Raw genomic sequence first — 16,135 nt, 5'->3', positions numbered from 1 at the left:
CCTTCTGCAATTTTACCGAGTCTGTCCTCTCTGTGAACACTTTCACTGATCTTTTCAAAATAGCTTTCCTCATCAACATGCACAAAGTAAAACCACGTTTACTCTTCCTTTTCTTTCTTTCCAGTGATGCCTTTGATTTTGAGCTCGGTGTAATTATCATCAGAATTAGCCAAGGGTTTGATATATCTCAGGTCCTTCAGGTTCAAGGTATGTAGTGACTCGACAGCTGAATATCTCTGCTGGTTAGATGCACAGCATAAGGACTCTGACACTCACAAGAGTCACCATCTGCTTCCTAGAATAGTTCCTACCCTCACAACTTCCACAGTTCGACCTTGCTTGTGCAGTTTAAATCCTGCCTGAAATCCTTGCTGATCACTGGCAATGACAGGAGTCCAAGCCTCACACATTAAGGGGCTCTGCACCCCAGAGAACTCAACTCCCAAAGCAGTTGCAGCACAGGCACAGACTAAGGCAATAAAATCATATTGTGCCACAGCAACCAGTTACCCTGCTGCAGATTTCCTTCCTGTTCATGGCACAACTCCTCTCTCTGCCTACCTGTCACCTCTGGGACAGACAGGAAATGGGAAGCTGCACTTTTGGTACCATCTCTGTGCAACTGAGTCCCACAGAGTTCCCACCCCTACAAAAATCTGAAATCCGCAGGGAACATCAGCTCTCTCCCCCCTTTCTGTTCATTCTTCCTTAGGCTAGCAGCGCATATCCCAGGGGGGAAAGGGCAACCCTCCCGCCATTTCGGGAGACATGCCTTTGTGTGGCAAAGGCGGAACGGTTCCCCAGGGCGGCTCTGCCCCTGCTCCTGCTTGCCCGGAGCAGCCGGGCCGGGCCGGGCCGGGCGCTCCCGCTGCGGCGGAGCCGGGCCCGCGGCTCTCTGCTGCCTCCTGCTGCCCGCCCGCCGCCATCGCGGGATCGGGAAGGAGCGAACCGCCCGGAGCAAATCACCCCAGAGGGAACAGCGCCAGAGACCCTCTAAGGAACAAGGGGAGATGAACGCTCCCTCACACCGGCAGCTCGATGTGCTTGGAGACCCTCGGGGCAGAACTACAGGGACTCCAAAATAATCAACCTTTTCTTCACCCCCGCTGATTTCTGAGAGGGATCTCGCTATCTCTGCCTGATGCGAGTCAGAAACTGAGTGCTCAAAATGTACAGTCATTGGAACACCTGTAAAAATACAGTGAAAACAACTCTGCAATCTTACAAATGAGCAAATGTTCTCCAAGTGTTGTGACACAAGGAGTAAGAAAGAATTAAGGGGGGAGCCTCAAATACAAAGAAATGTTTTGAAGAAGATGCAGAGTCATTGCAGTGGAAAAGAATGGTCATTGTGTTCTCTTATACTTGGTACAGCATTCTGTTCAATAGAAAAACTGAAATTTTAGCTTTGAATAACCATTAAGTTTGTAGCTATCACCATGTCTAATAATCAGAAGTAGGAGACTGTCATTAGTTAAAAACTAAAAGAAAGTATAATGTTTCTGTTGGCAACTGAGTGCTAACAGAGCTAATAATGTCTGGCTAGCAAGGGGTTATTCTACTTTTTTAACACAATGTCTTAAATGAACTTACCTCATATTTAGTTAATTTATTACTCAAATAGAAGATTTCCTTATGAAAAAAGTTTTCTGCAGGCAAATGCCTGAATCATATTAATTAGTGCCTTACCATAATATATTCCACAATAACACATGGTATTTTTTTCTCAGCAAAAGCATAATAATGCTAAGATTGAATTGTTCTTTTATATTATTAAGTTTACAAAATTAATTGGCTAAATCTTATATCTTTGCAACTTAATGCTTAAAAAAAAACAATGAAAAATATTTCTGCATGGAGAATAATTGCATATTCAGGATCCTTATGTATTTCTAAGAATCTCAAAGTACAAACCATGAGACTTTGTTCTAAGAAAAGAGACCCACAGGCTAGAACTAAATACCTCAGCTTCCTCAGTGTAGGAAAACAGCTTTCCTTATGTCTTTTCAAATTCTTGGCTAAAGAAACCAACTAAACATCCACAAAAATAACTCAATAAATAATATCTCATGCAACTGTAAAATGTCATAATACTGAATTGAATTTGGAAGAGACAACCTGAGAGCAGCTGGCACACCACAGTGTTGTAGGCACAGGCATCCCAAACTAGGGCTTCCAGAGGTGAATTTTGCTTACTTCTCCCTACTTGTTTGGAAAGAAAAAGCATTTTAAGAGAAATTTTCATACCAGGAGCTTTACATTGTCTACAAAGTACCACAACAGCAATTACATCATCACCATTAGCTCAGTAAGGGATTTAATTTAAAAGACAGCAATTTCTTACCAGTTCTCTTACTTTTTCTAATATACAGAGGAATTAGAGAAGCTGGAGCAGGAGAGATTGGCACTTGAAGCCACCATTAAAGAAAATGATTTTGAAGAAGGAAAAAGAGGTATCTGTGGATTCTTCAAAAAAGCCAGCACATTGAATATCTCAAAACACGAAACAAAGGGTAAGTTCCAAAATGACAACTCCTCCCCAACCATTCAATGCATCACACTTTCACCAATATGCAAACTGGAATTTACTCCAAGCCAAAAACTCCTGAGCCACACAGAAGCCCCTGGAACAGAACCTCCCTTGTGCAAACTGTGGTGGCCAAACCCTGTAACACAGCACAGGGACATCCTCTGCTCACAGGACACGCTGTCTGCAGCACAACCATTCCCCCCCATTTGACAGATAAACTTCTCAGCTCAGCTAATCTTCACTGCTACTTGACAAAAACAGAACATGGTTATTAAAGTTTGAGGAATTCAGAACAAGTTGGTTGAGGGGGTTTTGGGGTTGTTTTTGTCTTTTTAATAGTGTGTTTTAAGCTTTTAAACAGAAAAAAAAGCTTTTAAGCTTTTTTCCCTCCTCTCTAAAGAAAATAGGAACATATGCACAATAGGCAGGGAAGAAGCATTCTTACTTTACTTAATATACACACACAACCTTAGTACACAGCTTAGAAACAGGTAAAAATAGCACTGCTCTATAGTCTAAGCATAATTTCATAAGAATGCACAAGTGAAGGTGGTAAAAAGTACTGAAAGTACATACACAGCATACTGTCAAATAACTAACACATTGATGTGTAGGTGATGAAGTCAATATTACATTTCAGATATAGTGAAATGATACAGACCCAGTTTAAGGTCTCATTTCACAACTGCTAGGCTGTAATGATAATGACCCACCTGAAGCCATGCTTGTACACAGACATGTATTTTGAGAGTTTGCACCTGCAGAGACAATTACATCTGGCTGTGCATGCAATTCCCACAGGTGCCAGGAAGAGCTACAAACTGGGAACATAAAATGCCATTATTCTTCAGCTGGCAGGCTTCAGTTGATTTTGTTTCAGTAGAAAATATTTTTATGACAATTCCAAGAGTGCCTACCCCTGTTTCAACTTCCCTTTTTGATTTAGTTGAGAAATGCAGAAAGTAAATACATATTACACATTTTGGCCCTCTGTATTAGATAGATTATGTTAATAAATAGCCCCACCTCTCTGTTTTGTTTTGATGTTCATACTCTCCAGAGTTGTTCCATCTCCCAGCAGAGATGCTAGAACTGTAGAGGAAAGCCAAAAACTGCTTTGGAACTATCCTATATACACTCCAGAAACACAGGAAAACCAAACAAAGCATTTTCAGAACCTTGCAGACCAGAGTAAAACCTCTAAAGAAACCTGTTTGTTCCACTTAGAATACTGCTCTGACACCATCTCTTTGAAATCATTGAAAGAGAAGCAGTAATAAAGCCAGAGGCCTCAAAAGGTGGAATGAGAGAAGGTACTGTTAGTACAGAGTCAGGACTGCATCTTTTAAAGCCAGCCAAGCAAACAGCAAGAACCAAAATTTATTTCCAATTGTCAGTGACCATGTCAGCATAGGGAAACAGCCATGTGGGCTCGTGTTCTCCAACTTCCAGCTTCACCCATGCTAGCCCTGCACCCCATCAGCTCATTGCATCCACTCTGACTGAATCTTTCAGGAAGCTCCGTATTTGACAACACAGCTGAGCTTGTAAATGATGCAAAATGACACATTTACTTCTAAAATCTATCAGATATCCCCCAGTTACTTTTTAAGGCCCCAGTGAATTTTACATTAACTAAAAAGAGACAGAGAACAAATAATCAGGTAACTCTTTTCAAAATGTTATAGTCTAGGGACAATGTGTTACACAAGCTTTGGTTTCTGTGTGTATGAGAAAATTAAAAGTCCAAAGCATCTACTCTGTACCTTTTTTTTCAGATTTAAAGGCCAGAAATTATGTCAGAAACAGTTCATTTTCTTGAAGTTTTCCTTCCACTGGCTCCCTAAAGCTACTTATTGCCTCACTTATCAGACATCCTTCCACATTTTTTTCTTTCTCATTACAGAGAGCACCATTAACACCATACAGTCAATGCACGTGGGTGAATTCAATCAGAGGCTGCTAGAAGCCAGCACTCAATTTAAAAAGAAGCAAGGAAAAGGTACAATTGACATTTGGTGGCTGTTCGATGATGGAGGTAAGGAATTTGAGTAAGAATCACAGGGGGAGAGATTCCTGTGTTACCAAATATAAAAACAGACTTGGGAAGTTGAATAAAACTGCTTTTTATTAAGCTTACATAATCAATTTTCTGTCAGGATTAAATGTTTTAAAATTAAATTACATCCAACATTGCTTAAGTGAAAGATGTAATTTTTACCATACAATGCACTAACTTGACATTCCTCCAATTTTCTGTGTTCTTCCAGGTCTAACAATCCTAATTCCTTACATTCTAACTATCAGGAAGAAGTGGAAGAATTGTAAATTAAGGATCTTCACTGGAGGAAAAGTCAATAGGATTGAAGAGGAAAAACTAGTGTAAATATAACTTTATTTGTCTCACTTGTTTAAAGAATTAGAATTAATGCTGAATATAATGCATATACAGCAGGAAGGTGAGAAATTTTCAGCACAACTGGTTTGTTGTACTGTGGGCAGCATGAAAAAAAATGTACTTGATTGAAAGGTGTTAAGCTTATGGCATAGCCCTTAAGGCTCTGCAAATGGTGATTACCAAAGGAAACTCACATCCAGCACTTTTTCCCATTAATAGCTCATATTCCCTTCTCTGAGAAGAGCAGTCTACACTCTGTAATGAGAATATAATTACTTTTATGGGATTTACATGAGACTGTCCAGGTAACAGGAAGTGAAATGGCACATGAAGTTCTCACGTGCAAATAGCATAGACAGATAACTCACATAAATGTGATTTACTGTGGTAAAATATAAAGAAGTTAAACAGCAAGTTAATCAACTTTAAGGCCAAGTTGATTTTACTCAGTGTTTTAAAGAAAGTCTAGATTTCATAATCATCATTTCATAATCATTTGCCTTTGAGCAAATGAAAGGTACTAATACAAATTTATTTTCATCACCACTGCATGTAGGACCTTTCCTTCCTAAGCACTTCACACATTACAGCACAGCCATTTCAGCACCAGTGGAAGCAGCTCAGGTTGGGATGAAAGTCAGTGACTGGGTAACAAAGAGCAGAAGCATCATGTAGAAAGTTAAAAACAACATCTCCAGCCAAAACTCCAGTGGCAAACAAGTGAGAGGGGTGCAAGGACAGGTGTTAGAATCACCAGCTTCACTAGGATTACAACACAGTGCTTTGGAAAGGCAGCTGCCACAGATGTTCCCTTAAAGCAAAAGGGAACACATAGAACAAATTTTACTCCACTGTGGTTCCCTCAGTTTTAAACAGTACCCTAATGTACCTCTGCAGAAGACATTCACAAGTGTTTGTACAAACTATCCTTATAATTAGGTCAAACAGCCCTAGAGCTGTTCAAGGACCTGCTGGGAAGTGTTCTCTGCCCCTGGTCCAGAGTCTGCCCACTCCTGGCTGCTCAGGACTGCAAGCAGGCTCCTGAACCCCCATGCCACCTGATTTTGCTGGAAGTAGGAAGTTTTGCCACCAAATGGGATTTGTCAAAACATGACAGTTCTCACAGAGGCAGCTCTGAAACACCCTGCATACCCTGCTTGTCCCACAAAGGCCAGAGTAACCAGCATGATCAGGACACCTGACAAAGACCAGCTTGTCCCCAAGAAAATGTGATGTGTCTGTATTGCTACCTAAACACCAGCATTCCTCAGAACATGGCCTACCTGCCATATGCAAAAGCCTTCAGAGACAAATCTGGGCTGGGTGATTCCTCCCTTCCCTAGGTAGATCTAATACTAAATCATCCAAGTACAATTTCAGCCAGGTATTTTGAATTCAGAAGTCAAATTTAATTGGACTCTTACTAGCATGTAATCCCCCAAATATTAAAACCTTTTCACAGAAGTTGAGATTTCGCTCTTTATTGTGTTTAAAACAAGGATTGCCATCAGGGACATCAAGACTTATACAAGCTTTTTATATAAAAAAAGGTTGTATATGTTCTTTTTATATAAATACATGAGAAGAAAGAGTAAACTCTCAGGTCATAAACAAATATGTATTTCTACCATGGTTTGCTCCTAGGAACTCTCTGACCTTTTCAAAATCCAAAGCTAGCTATTCTACCAAAAATAGAAACAAAAAAGGAGGTGGGAGAAGGAAGTGTGGGGAAGAACCACGAGATCCCAATCATGGTTCAAACAAGGGCAAAAGACCTAATTAAACCTCTCTATCCTCAACACAAACACACAAAAACCTATAAACTATTCCTTCTGCCAAGGAAAGGCAAAAAAGCAAATTATTTTTTTATGAACATGTGTAAAGACAACATGCAAGTAGATCAATATAAATTCATAAATGAAAAAAGATGAAGATTCATTAAGTATTGGACCTTCAGGTCCAATATCTTGACCAACACATGCACTACCAGTACTGTAAAACTCCATCCACAGCATTCTGCCAGTAACAGAGTAACAGAAGCCTTCTGTAAGTATTGGAGAATTCTGACCTACTGTATATTGAATATTCTTCCTTCATAACTCAAAGTACCAGTGTTTTCCCAAAATATAAACACCCTGCCCTCTGTCTGCTATTAATTTCTTTTTATTTTTGTGATTTTCATCAATCATCAGTTAAATGAATTATGGTACAGCAATCATATTAATCCAGTTCTGCAATTAGAAATTGAAACACTAAAGCATTTAAAGTAATTTGTCATATAGTCAAAGATATAAAATGCAGTTGTCTAACTCATTTACAAGTGTTCTTTGATATAAGGCACTCCAAAGTACAGTGATAAAACATTCTCTCTTTTGTTTTCAGGATGGCTTCACTCCTAAGCAAATTCAGAATAAAATTTGCTGATATTAATATCATTTGTGATATCAATATAAAGCCCAACAAAGAGAGGTAAGAAGCATTACCAAATCCACTATTTAGCAGCCAGCCTTTATCTAGAGCTTATTTCTTTTATGTTGAAAACTAAAAGAAAAAAAAACAACAAAGCACAACACAAAATAACACTGTCACTTTATTGTAATCATTTTCTAAGTATCAAGAGCAGGAAAAAGAAAAGGGTTTCTATGGACCATTGGAGACTTGACTGGAGAAATGCAACTAAAGAACATAAAGGTTTTATAACTAGATACCTAAAGTCCCCTTTCAGTGCTCTCTTGATCTCTCAAGTAAAATCTTTTAATCATATAAAGAACTGTGCAATACAAATCTTGTTTTTCCTCCAGTACAATGCAGTGTTTTTACATAAATAAAAGCTACCAAAAAGAATTAATATCTGGCATGAACATAAAAAGCCACACGCATTTGCTGCATCAGCACTATCTGAACTGAAAAAGTGAGTTCTATGCCAGACACTTGCTAGACAGACCATTGGATCTCTCTTCCAGCTGGAGCCCCATCTATTGAATGAATAATAAGAGGATTATCACTATTTTACATACTGAAACAGACAGTGAGGATGTTGACAAACAATGACAGCTTAGCAACAGCAACACTAAATGTTGCATATCACAGCCTTTAACCCATCTCTTGGCTTCCTGGCCAAACAGCCAAAGCCAGCCTGTGCCCAGTCTGCCACTTCACAACAAGGCCTGTCAGCACCAAGTGCTCAGAGAAATACTCAGACTCACACCCATACAAAAGAAACTCCCTGAAGTCTCTGTGAATTTTCAACAATGGGCAAGCAAGGAAGTACTGAAGGACAATAAGGTTCTCCAGATGAAGACATTCAAAAGTTCAAGAAAGAACTTGAAATTTAGAGAGAAAATCTGAACACAGTTCCAAGTCCACATATAGCAAAAAAACCTACAGTGTTTCCTTCAGCCCCATGTAACAGGCAATTTGTATCACCTGTTTATCCATTGCATTAAAACCATATCAGTGAGGTGATTGGTCCAGCTAGTGCTGAAACAATAATAAAATGTTCAGTGTTCGTGAGGAGACCCATATTGTTAATATTAGCAACCAACATACTGCAGTTTGCAGTTACTGTAAAATTCATTTCAGTATTTTTGCTAGAACCAGGACAATGCAGAAAATTTTCTGCTAAATGCAGTGTTTAATTATCCTCAAATAACCTTTTAATTATTCTCAAATAACCCAAACATACAGAAGTGGCACAGCTGTAACTTGGGGCACAATGTAACAAAGAATAGTTAAAGATTTTGCATGTTTTTCAGCTATAATTATTATCAGTGAGGCCCGTCATCCACAGTGACTGTGAAATAAGTTAGGGAGTTCATACCCTGCAGCAAGGCCTCCTTTGTAATTCCTGTTTCAGCTGGAAATTCTTTGAAGAGATGATTGAACCATATCGCCTCCATGAGAGCTGCAAAGATATGACAACTGCTGAGAAATTAAAGCGAGAGACTCCATGGAAAATTACAGATGCAGAGCTGGAAGCATTCAAGGAGAAGGTAAAGCCTCACCTACTTTTTTACATATCTACCTTTTCTTACCCTCCAGACGTCTGAGGCGATTAGTAAGAAAAAGTGAAACAGCAGATATGGCATTAAAAACACGACATGTACAAACCTGTATTTGATATTTACAGATTGAATTTCTATTGTAAACGCCGCAGAGGTGTGTTATGATTGCATTATTGAGCTCTCTCAGACCTTGGCATGTTTACACAGTATTTTCCAGGCTGATGAGAAGCCCTGCCCACATCAAAGCCAGCCAGATGAAAACCACCTCTGAACCAGAAGCCACACAGTTACTGCACTGAGCCTCAGCTAATTGGGTCTGCTGAGGTTTATTAAATGGCTCCACTGTTTTGGAGCTTGAATCTCTTAAAGGGTGCAGTTCCAAACATTTACCACTTTGGGCCATTTAGAACTGAACCCAGACACTTCAACTAAGCTAGAAATTTCTCCAAAGGCAGGGTTGAGCATGAATTCTTACCTCAATGGCAGTGAAGACTAAACCAGTCTACCACGCAGAAGCTCTCCTGCAGCTCAGAGGAACTTCAAGGCAGATGCTGCTGATCCACTGAGTGAATTACAGCCCAGTCCGCTCTTTACATTTGTTGGGAAAATACCTTTTTACCAGTGAACCACCAGGATTCATCAGGGCAGTGACAAAAAGATGCAAACTCCTTCACCCTTAAGAGACAAGTTCTCCTTTAACTCACAGAGAATTGATCTAGCAATTTTAGTTATGGCTCCTGTGGAATTAACATGAGTACATTGGGAGTTTCGTTATCTCCACTTTATGATGCTGGTAACTTCCTCAACAGAGCAAGGATTGGGACTCTGAGCTCAAAGCTGCCAAAAGTCACAGCCTGGTATATGAACATAAGCAGAAATCAATGATGATTTAAGATAACACACTACACTACCCACTGCAGCAGCTGGGAAGCAGACTGACTGCTCATGGAGCTGATAATCAGCATAAGGTTATATAGTCAGCTATGGGCAGAAAACCTTAGAATTATTCTCACCTTAAATTATCAAAAAGTGAGAGTCAGAGCCCTTAAAACACCTCAGTATAAAAGATAACAGGAATATAATCACAGACACTCATATGCAGAACTAGTGAGGATACAACAGAAAAAAAAAATACGTGATCAGGCATGATCTTGTCTAGGTCACTAATTTAGGAACCAGAAAAATTCCTCAAAAGTTGAAGAGAGTCAGCAATATTAAAATACCAAATTACTCTGTAAAACAAGAACAGCAACAAAAAGTTTAGCTTACACATCTCAAAAGACATGCCCCTTATCTTCAGAAGTAGGGCAATTCTGGGAATTTTACAGAGGACATTAGAACATTTACAATTCAACAGATAAAAACCCAGCAGCATAGATAAAAGGTGATGTTATAGGATGATTCTCATGAGGTAACAGCTGGCTACATTATGAGGGTTCTTACCTATATAGTATGTACAAGAACAGTGACATTTCTGTAGAGAAGGAAAACTTAAGATCTGAATGGAGAAAAATTTGCTTTTTACTTTCTCTAGGGAAAGAGAAAATAATTTAAAAAATCAGTCAAGATACATATATCTTACATAAACCTGTCCTGGTCTCTTGTTCCCTGTGACTTGTGGTTAACCCATAAAAACATGGAGGGCTTGAGTTCAATCATAAAGTAAGTTCAGTACAAAAATAATCCCCCAGGAAACCTTACACAGGAGTGAACCATTAAAGTGGCCCTAATATAACTACACCAATCAAAAAAGTGTGGCTTAGCCTCATATTTTGCCATGGCTGAGACTCTGGACCCCAGAGCAGACCTGGCTTCCAGTGCTGCCAAAGCAGCAGCAGAAAATCTTGCAGGCAAGGGGGAGTGTAGAAGTCCCTAAGCCACCAGAGCTGAGGATCACTGACCTGACTGATATTTTTCTTTTCCTGGTGTGTTTAATCAGAGCTACCGCCAAGTGCGTCTGAATGAACTCTTACAGGAGCACTCCAGAGCAGCCAACCTCATTGTCCTGTGAGTTGCAACATTTTTGTTTCTAAGAATAATGTGGAGTGGGATTCTGGACTGGAGCTACAGAAACCCTTGTGTTAATTCACTGAGCACAAAAGTAATCTTTTAAGTACCTTCTGGAGGACTTGCATCTGGACTGATGCTTCTCTGGGACTGCACTGAATACGAATCTTTCCTGGTGATGAAGCAATTGTATAAAGGAAAGGAGGCCACCAATAAAATTGCCCAAAAAGGCCCTTTCCAGAATTTGAATTTTTATTTACAGACACTTTTTTTTTTTTGTACACAGCTTCAATAAATTGGCTTGCACTTGTGATGCACAGATAAACCTCTACAGTTCTATTAATTCAGTCTCAAAAAAAGGGGTGGTCACATAGTGCTTACCACAAATTGACCATATTTTAAAACTCCCATCTCACAGTAACTGCAGATCAGAAAATTGACTGATGGACTCCAAAACTGTGCATGTGTTGCATTTTTATCCTTTTTTAAAAAAATCATACTATCTGTGAGTTTTATAACCCCAAAAATAGTCTTTACCAGTTTAAGGTTACAAAAAGCAGCTAATATCTAGTACCATCAGGTGAGCAAAGGTTTGCAAATTAAGGCCTTATGATATGAAAACAATCTTTGAGAGTAATTATATCAGAGTTGTATATGAACAGTGATGTTTTCTGCTTAGTATTTAATGAGAAGCCTGGGCTACCCCTGCCTTCATAGTGATAATTTTATTTTTCCCTCTGCCCAAACAGGAGCCTCCCTGTGGCAAGAAAAGGAGCAGTGTCTGACTACCTGTACATGGCTTGGCTAGAAATTCTCTCCAAGAACCTTCCTCCAGTCTTAATGGTTAGAGGCAACCACAAAAATGTACTGACCTTCTATTCTTAGAAAAACATCAGTGCCTGGAATATGCCTTGCTTGATTCCAACAGCTACATTTTTAATGGCAATGGTTCCTCAAAGACACACTCATTTAACAGAAGTCCAAAATTTTCATAATTGACAGGGTTTTTTTCATAAATCCAAAGCAAAGAATTAGAAAAAAAATCTAAATGGTCCCTGCTGGTGCTACACTCCAGTACAGGCAAAAGAAGGAAAATCTGCCTATATATATGTCATATGAGACAGCAAATCTTTTGAGCACACAAAGAAGAAATTCTTCTGATTTTATAAAGTATTGAAAAAATCTTGGATATTTATCATAGAGAGCAAAAACTAACTGTGATAAAATAGAAAGGATTAAATCTCTAAATAATTTTTTCAAACTGCACTATCATAGTTGCTAATAGGATTCAAATGAAATGCACAAACTTGTGAGACAAAACCTGTACGGCATCCATCAGGTATAAGTCCTGAACTGATGGAATACAAGTAGAACACATGCAATGATTTTTGATTGTAATATTGCCAAATTAGGACCTATGCCTACAGCAGATGCTTTTACCTAAAATGTTGTGCTAATTTAAATGAATTCAAATACTTCTAATTTAGTCACAAAAAATTATATGTATAAAAATATGGACTTTATTACAAGACTTGATAATGCATTTTCAAGCTCTGACATGCAATAGAATGTGTGATTGAAATAATTAAATATTTTAAGTAAATTTCACAAAAAAATTGGTAAAACATCAGATATTCTGATAATTTTTGCTATGAATGTTAGGGTTAATATAATCTGACATTATACATTGGGATAATATGTACAATGATTTATGTGATTAGAAAACAAAAACTCATTAGCTCAGTTGAATGCCTTACTTTTGATTTATATAAAAGATTTCTCTCTTTTTTGACTTTCTAAATAATATTAATTATACACTAACTTCAAATAAAGGCAATTCATTAAGTTGTGTAATTTTTCTATTTTCTACGCTGCAATGTTATGGTACTTCATAATTTCAGCTGTCAAGAAAAGCAGCTTCTCTTTTTAATGGGTAAAGCTATATCCTATGTGTAAGCACTATTTAAATCAAGGACCATCAAGGAACATTTATTTATTTTCTGTAGTCCTGCAACTCCTTTGCAGAGATCAACCAACATGAATACCTCATGAAAGCCAGGGAACCCTGGATTTCACTAATTGTATCGTTTAAAGCAGGCCTCAGCTTCCATCTTGCTTGAATTATTAGAATTTAACTTGTAGTGGATTCAGAACTCCATCTCCAAAAATTACAAATATTTAATATTTATATTTTTTCTGAGTTCAACAGCAGCAATTCAGCAGAACATGGTAATGTAGCCCAGTAATCCATGCTTTATTTTCTCTATCTATTAAAGGCAGGATATTAAATATTGATATTTTCTCATAATGTTCTTCCTTTGCCTCTCACACATTTACAATCTGGCTGAAGGCTCATTTTACAACCTAACTGCATTACATAGAAGTTTCCTCCATATACCAGACTTCCTGCACAACTCTGAGCAAACCAAAGCTCACATTCTGCACCTGCAAAACAAGGAGATCATTCTCATCCTTCACAGAGATATCAGCAGTGATACTGGAGCTTGCTGCATGCTGCCAGGTCCTTGCAGCTCCTTGTGGAATTGCAATGGTCACCATCCTCTCCACCTCACACAGACACAATCTGAATGGCACCCAGCCAAAGCCAAGCTTCTAGGGAGGCTCCACTTAGGCTTTGTGGGTTTCTTACCACAACCTACACAAGGACCTGGAGGAATTCTACACCTCTGTTAAGCCTTTTAATGATGCATATGAATGGGGATTGTGTCTTCAATATTCCCAAGTACTATAATTCTCAACCTGTAGGGAACATTGACCTAAACTGTTCTGGGGGATCCTAAGCAGGTCCAAAAAAGAGAATGAAAACAAAATAAACCAGCAATGGCACTTTTAATACTACTCACACCTCCCTCTCACAAACACACTGCTGTGGGCATTGCAAAAATAAACCCCAAGAGATACCTTTCTAAATAAATAGTCATCAAAAACTAAGTACTGACATACACATTTCCATAAAATTTCTTGCTTGCACTACAGTGACTAATTAGAACATGTACCTACACAGCAATATAATGGGATAAACTCAAGATGCAGCAGCACTTAACTACCTGAAGGTTATTTCCACAAATTCACAAGTAATTCAAACAAAGTATTTTCCTAGCAGCTTCTACTCTTTGTTCCTCACCACGATTTCTGAATGTTTGTAGACCAATTTGGAGAGTATAATAATTATGAACTATCTTAAATTGCAACTTACATGGCAAAATTTTGTTAGTCCACCTCCCTCATTCCCAAGTCTGTAAGAGACAGTTCTGTTGCAGTTGAGACAGCCACAACACACAGAGTAACACCATTCCACTTCAGAGGGCTCCAAGCTCTGCCCTTCTTGCTCTTCAGCCCAGCCTTTTATCCCCTCATGCTGATGCCCTGCACCTGTGTGCCCTCTGTTCCCTGTGTGGCTGCTCAGTGCCCCTGGGCACTCCATGGCTCATTGTTGGCAGTGCTGCTCACCTGCTGCTCACAGCTGCGCCCACTGGGGATGAGGCTGGGCCAGCCCCACTCCCCATCACCACACACTGGGGACCTGAATTTTAATCATCAAGTTAGTAACTAAACTAATTACATGTTTGACATCTCTAGGAAAAAATACAGCTCTAATGCTGTCTAGCACATGTTTAGCTTATATCACGCTACCAATTCCACAAGTTTATATAATTTAGGCTGGATTTGGTCAGTCACAACAAAAGCAAGCAAGGTAAAGTGACCAGGGACATTTAAGTCTGAAAATACCATTGCTATGAAGCAAGGACAAAGAATATTTTGAATTTTGTTCAAAAGCCTAGGCATCCTGCACAGCTAAGCTTGTGCCTAAGGGCCTGTTAAAATGATCCACTATTGCTCCTCTCATCAGTGAATCTTACCTTTCCCTCCTAGTGTTAGTGGAGCTCCAACAGGTATCACAGACAGCATTTCATCATAGTTCAGAGACTACACTTTCCTTAGATCTTTCTACAACCACAGGCAAGCTGCCCATCTTGATCACACACCCCTAAAGCACAGTCCAGATTATGCTGTCCAGAACAGTATTCTTCCAATGTTTTTTCACTAGATCACAACAGAGATTCTTTTTGAAGGGATTGTTTCCTTATTTTATTTTTAAATCAGCTACCCTACAGTGCAAGTAGAAAAGCTACCTAACCAAAAAGGCACTGAATTGTGAGGATTAACAACTGTAACAACACTGCAAAAAGCATGTTGTTATCCTACTTCACACTTGAAGGAGTTTCCACTCAATCTTCATCATCACAAACTACAAAGCTCCAGCCACCAGCTAGGAAATTTCATCAGTCTTAAAGCTCAGCAATTTTCATTACATCTTTGAAAAGTCCTACCAAAAGCTTTCCTGACTGAGCAATACTAATCCTCAGAAAACATAGACATTTCTCATTTTTTCTCTCTTTCTCTAATCCCATGTGGGATTTCAAGATCTTTTTGGCAAAAGCAGTTTCAGCACCTGATCAGTAGTTTACAAGCCAGAGACATGAACAGGTAACAGGAATCTGCACTGCAGTTGCACATATGGGGCAAACAGCTACAAACAGTCTTAGCTACTAGTGACTCCTCTAACTCCCCTTAGCTGTTTGTCACCTCCCTCAGGCAGAGGTCCCTGACCCGTCAGCAAAGCTGTAGGGACAGATTGTGAGTAACCCTCAGGATTTTCAGGGTCTTGAATTTCAGGGGTCTCCCTCAAACTTTTTCCTCTGGTGGTTTGGTGTCATTGGACTTCAAGGAAGTGAGTGTGGATCACTCCAAGATCCTGCTCTGTCTCCCTTGTAACCTCTCCAACTCTTGGCAGCAGAACAAAAACCTTCAGTGCTGCAGCTCTTTGCTAAACGAGTGACTCATCACTCGAGTTAGAGATGAGGAAAGTCAAGGTTTGCAAGTGTTGTCCTTCAGCAGAGGTCAGGCCACTGCTCAAACATCTCTTCATGCTGGCACCCAGGGCACAGCCCCCTGGCAGCTCTGTAGGCCAGCACTGCTGAGGGAACACCTCACACTGGCCTTGACTCTGCAAGGAAAAATGGCAACAAACAAATACAGCGAGCTGCAGCTCACATTCTCCACAAACAAGTGCCATAACCCACAAGCATGTCATTGGCTGGAATTTCATCAGAGGAAATTAAGTTTCAAACAAAATCAAACACACTAAGGTTGTCTGGAACAGAGTAAAAAGCA

The 16,135-nt window shown here is 39.3% G+C and overlaps 1 protein-coding gene across 1 annotated transcript in view; it reads left to right on the top strand.

Moving 5' to 3' along the window:
* The window catches only part of SLC12A1 (solute carrier family 12 member 1), a 42,527-nt gene extending 29,743 nt beyond the window's left edge, over window positions 1-12,784 (top strand). The window contains exons 20-27 of the mRNA XM_077185520.1: window positions 125-207; window positions 2,373-2,513; window positions 4,437-4,568; window positions 4,801-4,912; window positions 7,311-7,397; window positions 8,785-8,920; window positions 10,872-10,939; window positions 11,689-12,784. Coding sequence (XP_077041635.1) covers window positions 125-207; window positions 2,373-2,513; window positions 4,437-4,568; window positions 4,801-4,912; window positions 7,311-7,397; window positions 8,785-8,920; window positions 10,872-10,939; window positions 11,689-11,824 — 895 coding nt within the window. The 3' untranslated portion in view covers window positions 11,825-12,784. The remainder of the gene's footprint in view (window positions 1-124; window positions 208-2,372; window positions 2,514-4,436; window positions 4,569-4,800; window positions 4,913-7,310; window positions 7,398-8,784; window positions 8,921-10,871; window positions 10,940-11,688) is intronic.
* Window positions 12,785-16,135: the final 3,351 nt, after the last annotated feature.

Source organism: Agelaius phoeniceus, chromosome 13 (genome assembly GCF_051311805.1).
Source record: "Agelaius phoeniceus isolate bAgePho1 chromosome 13, bAgePho1.hap1, whole genome shotgun sequence".
NCBI lineage: Eukaryota > Metazoa > Chordata > Aves > Passeriformes > Icteridae > Agelaius > Agelaius phoeniceus.
This window is presented reverse-complemented; position numbering and strand designations above follow the sequence as displayed.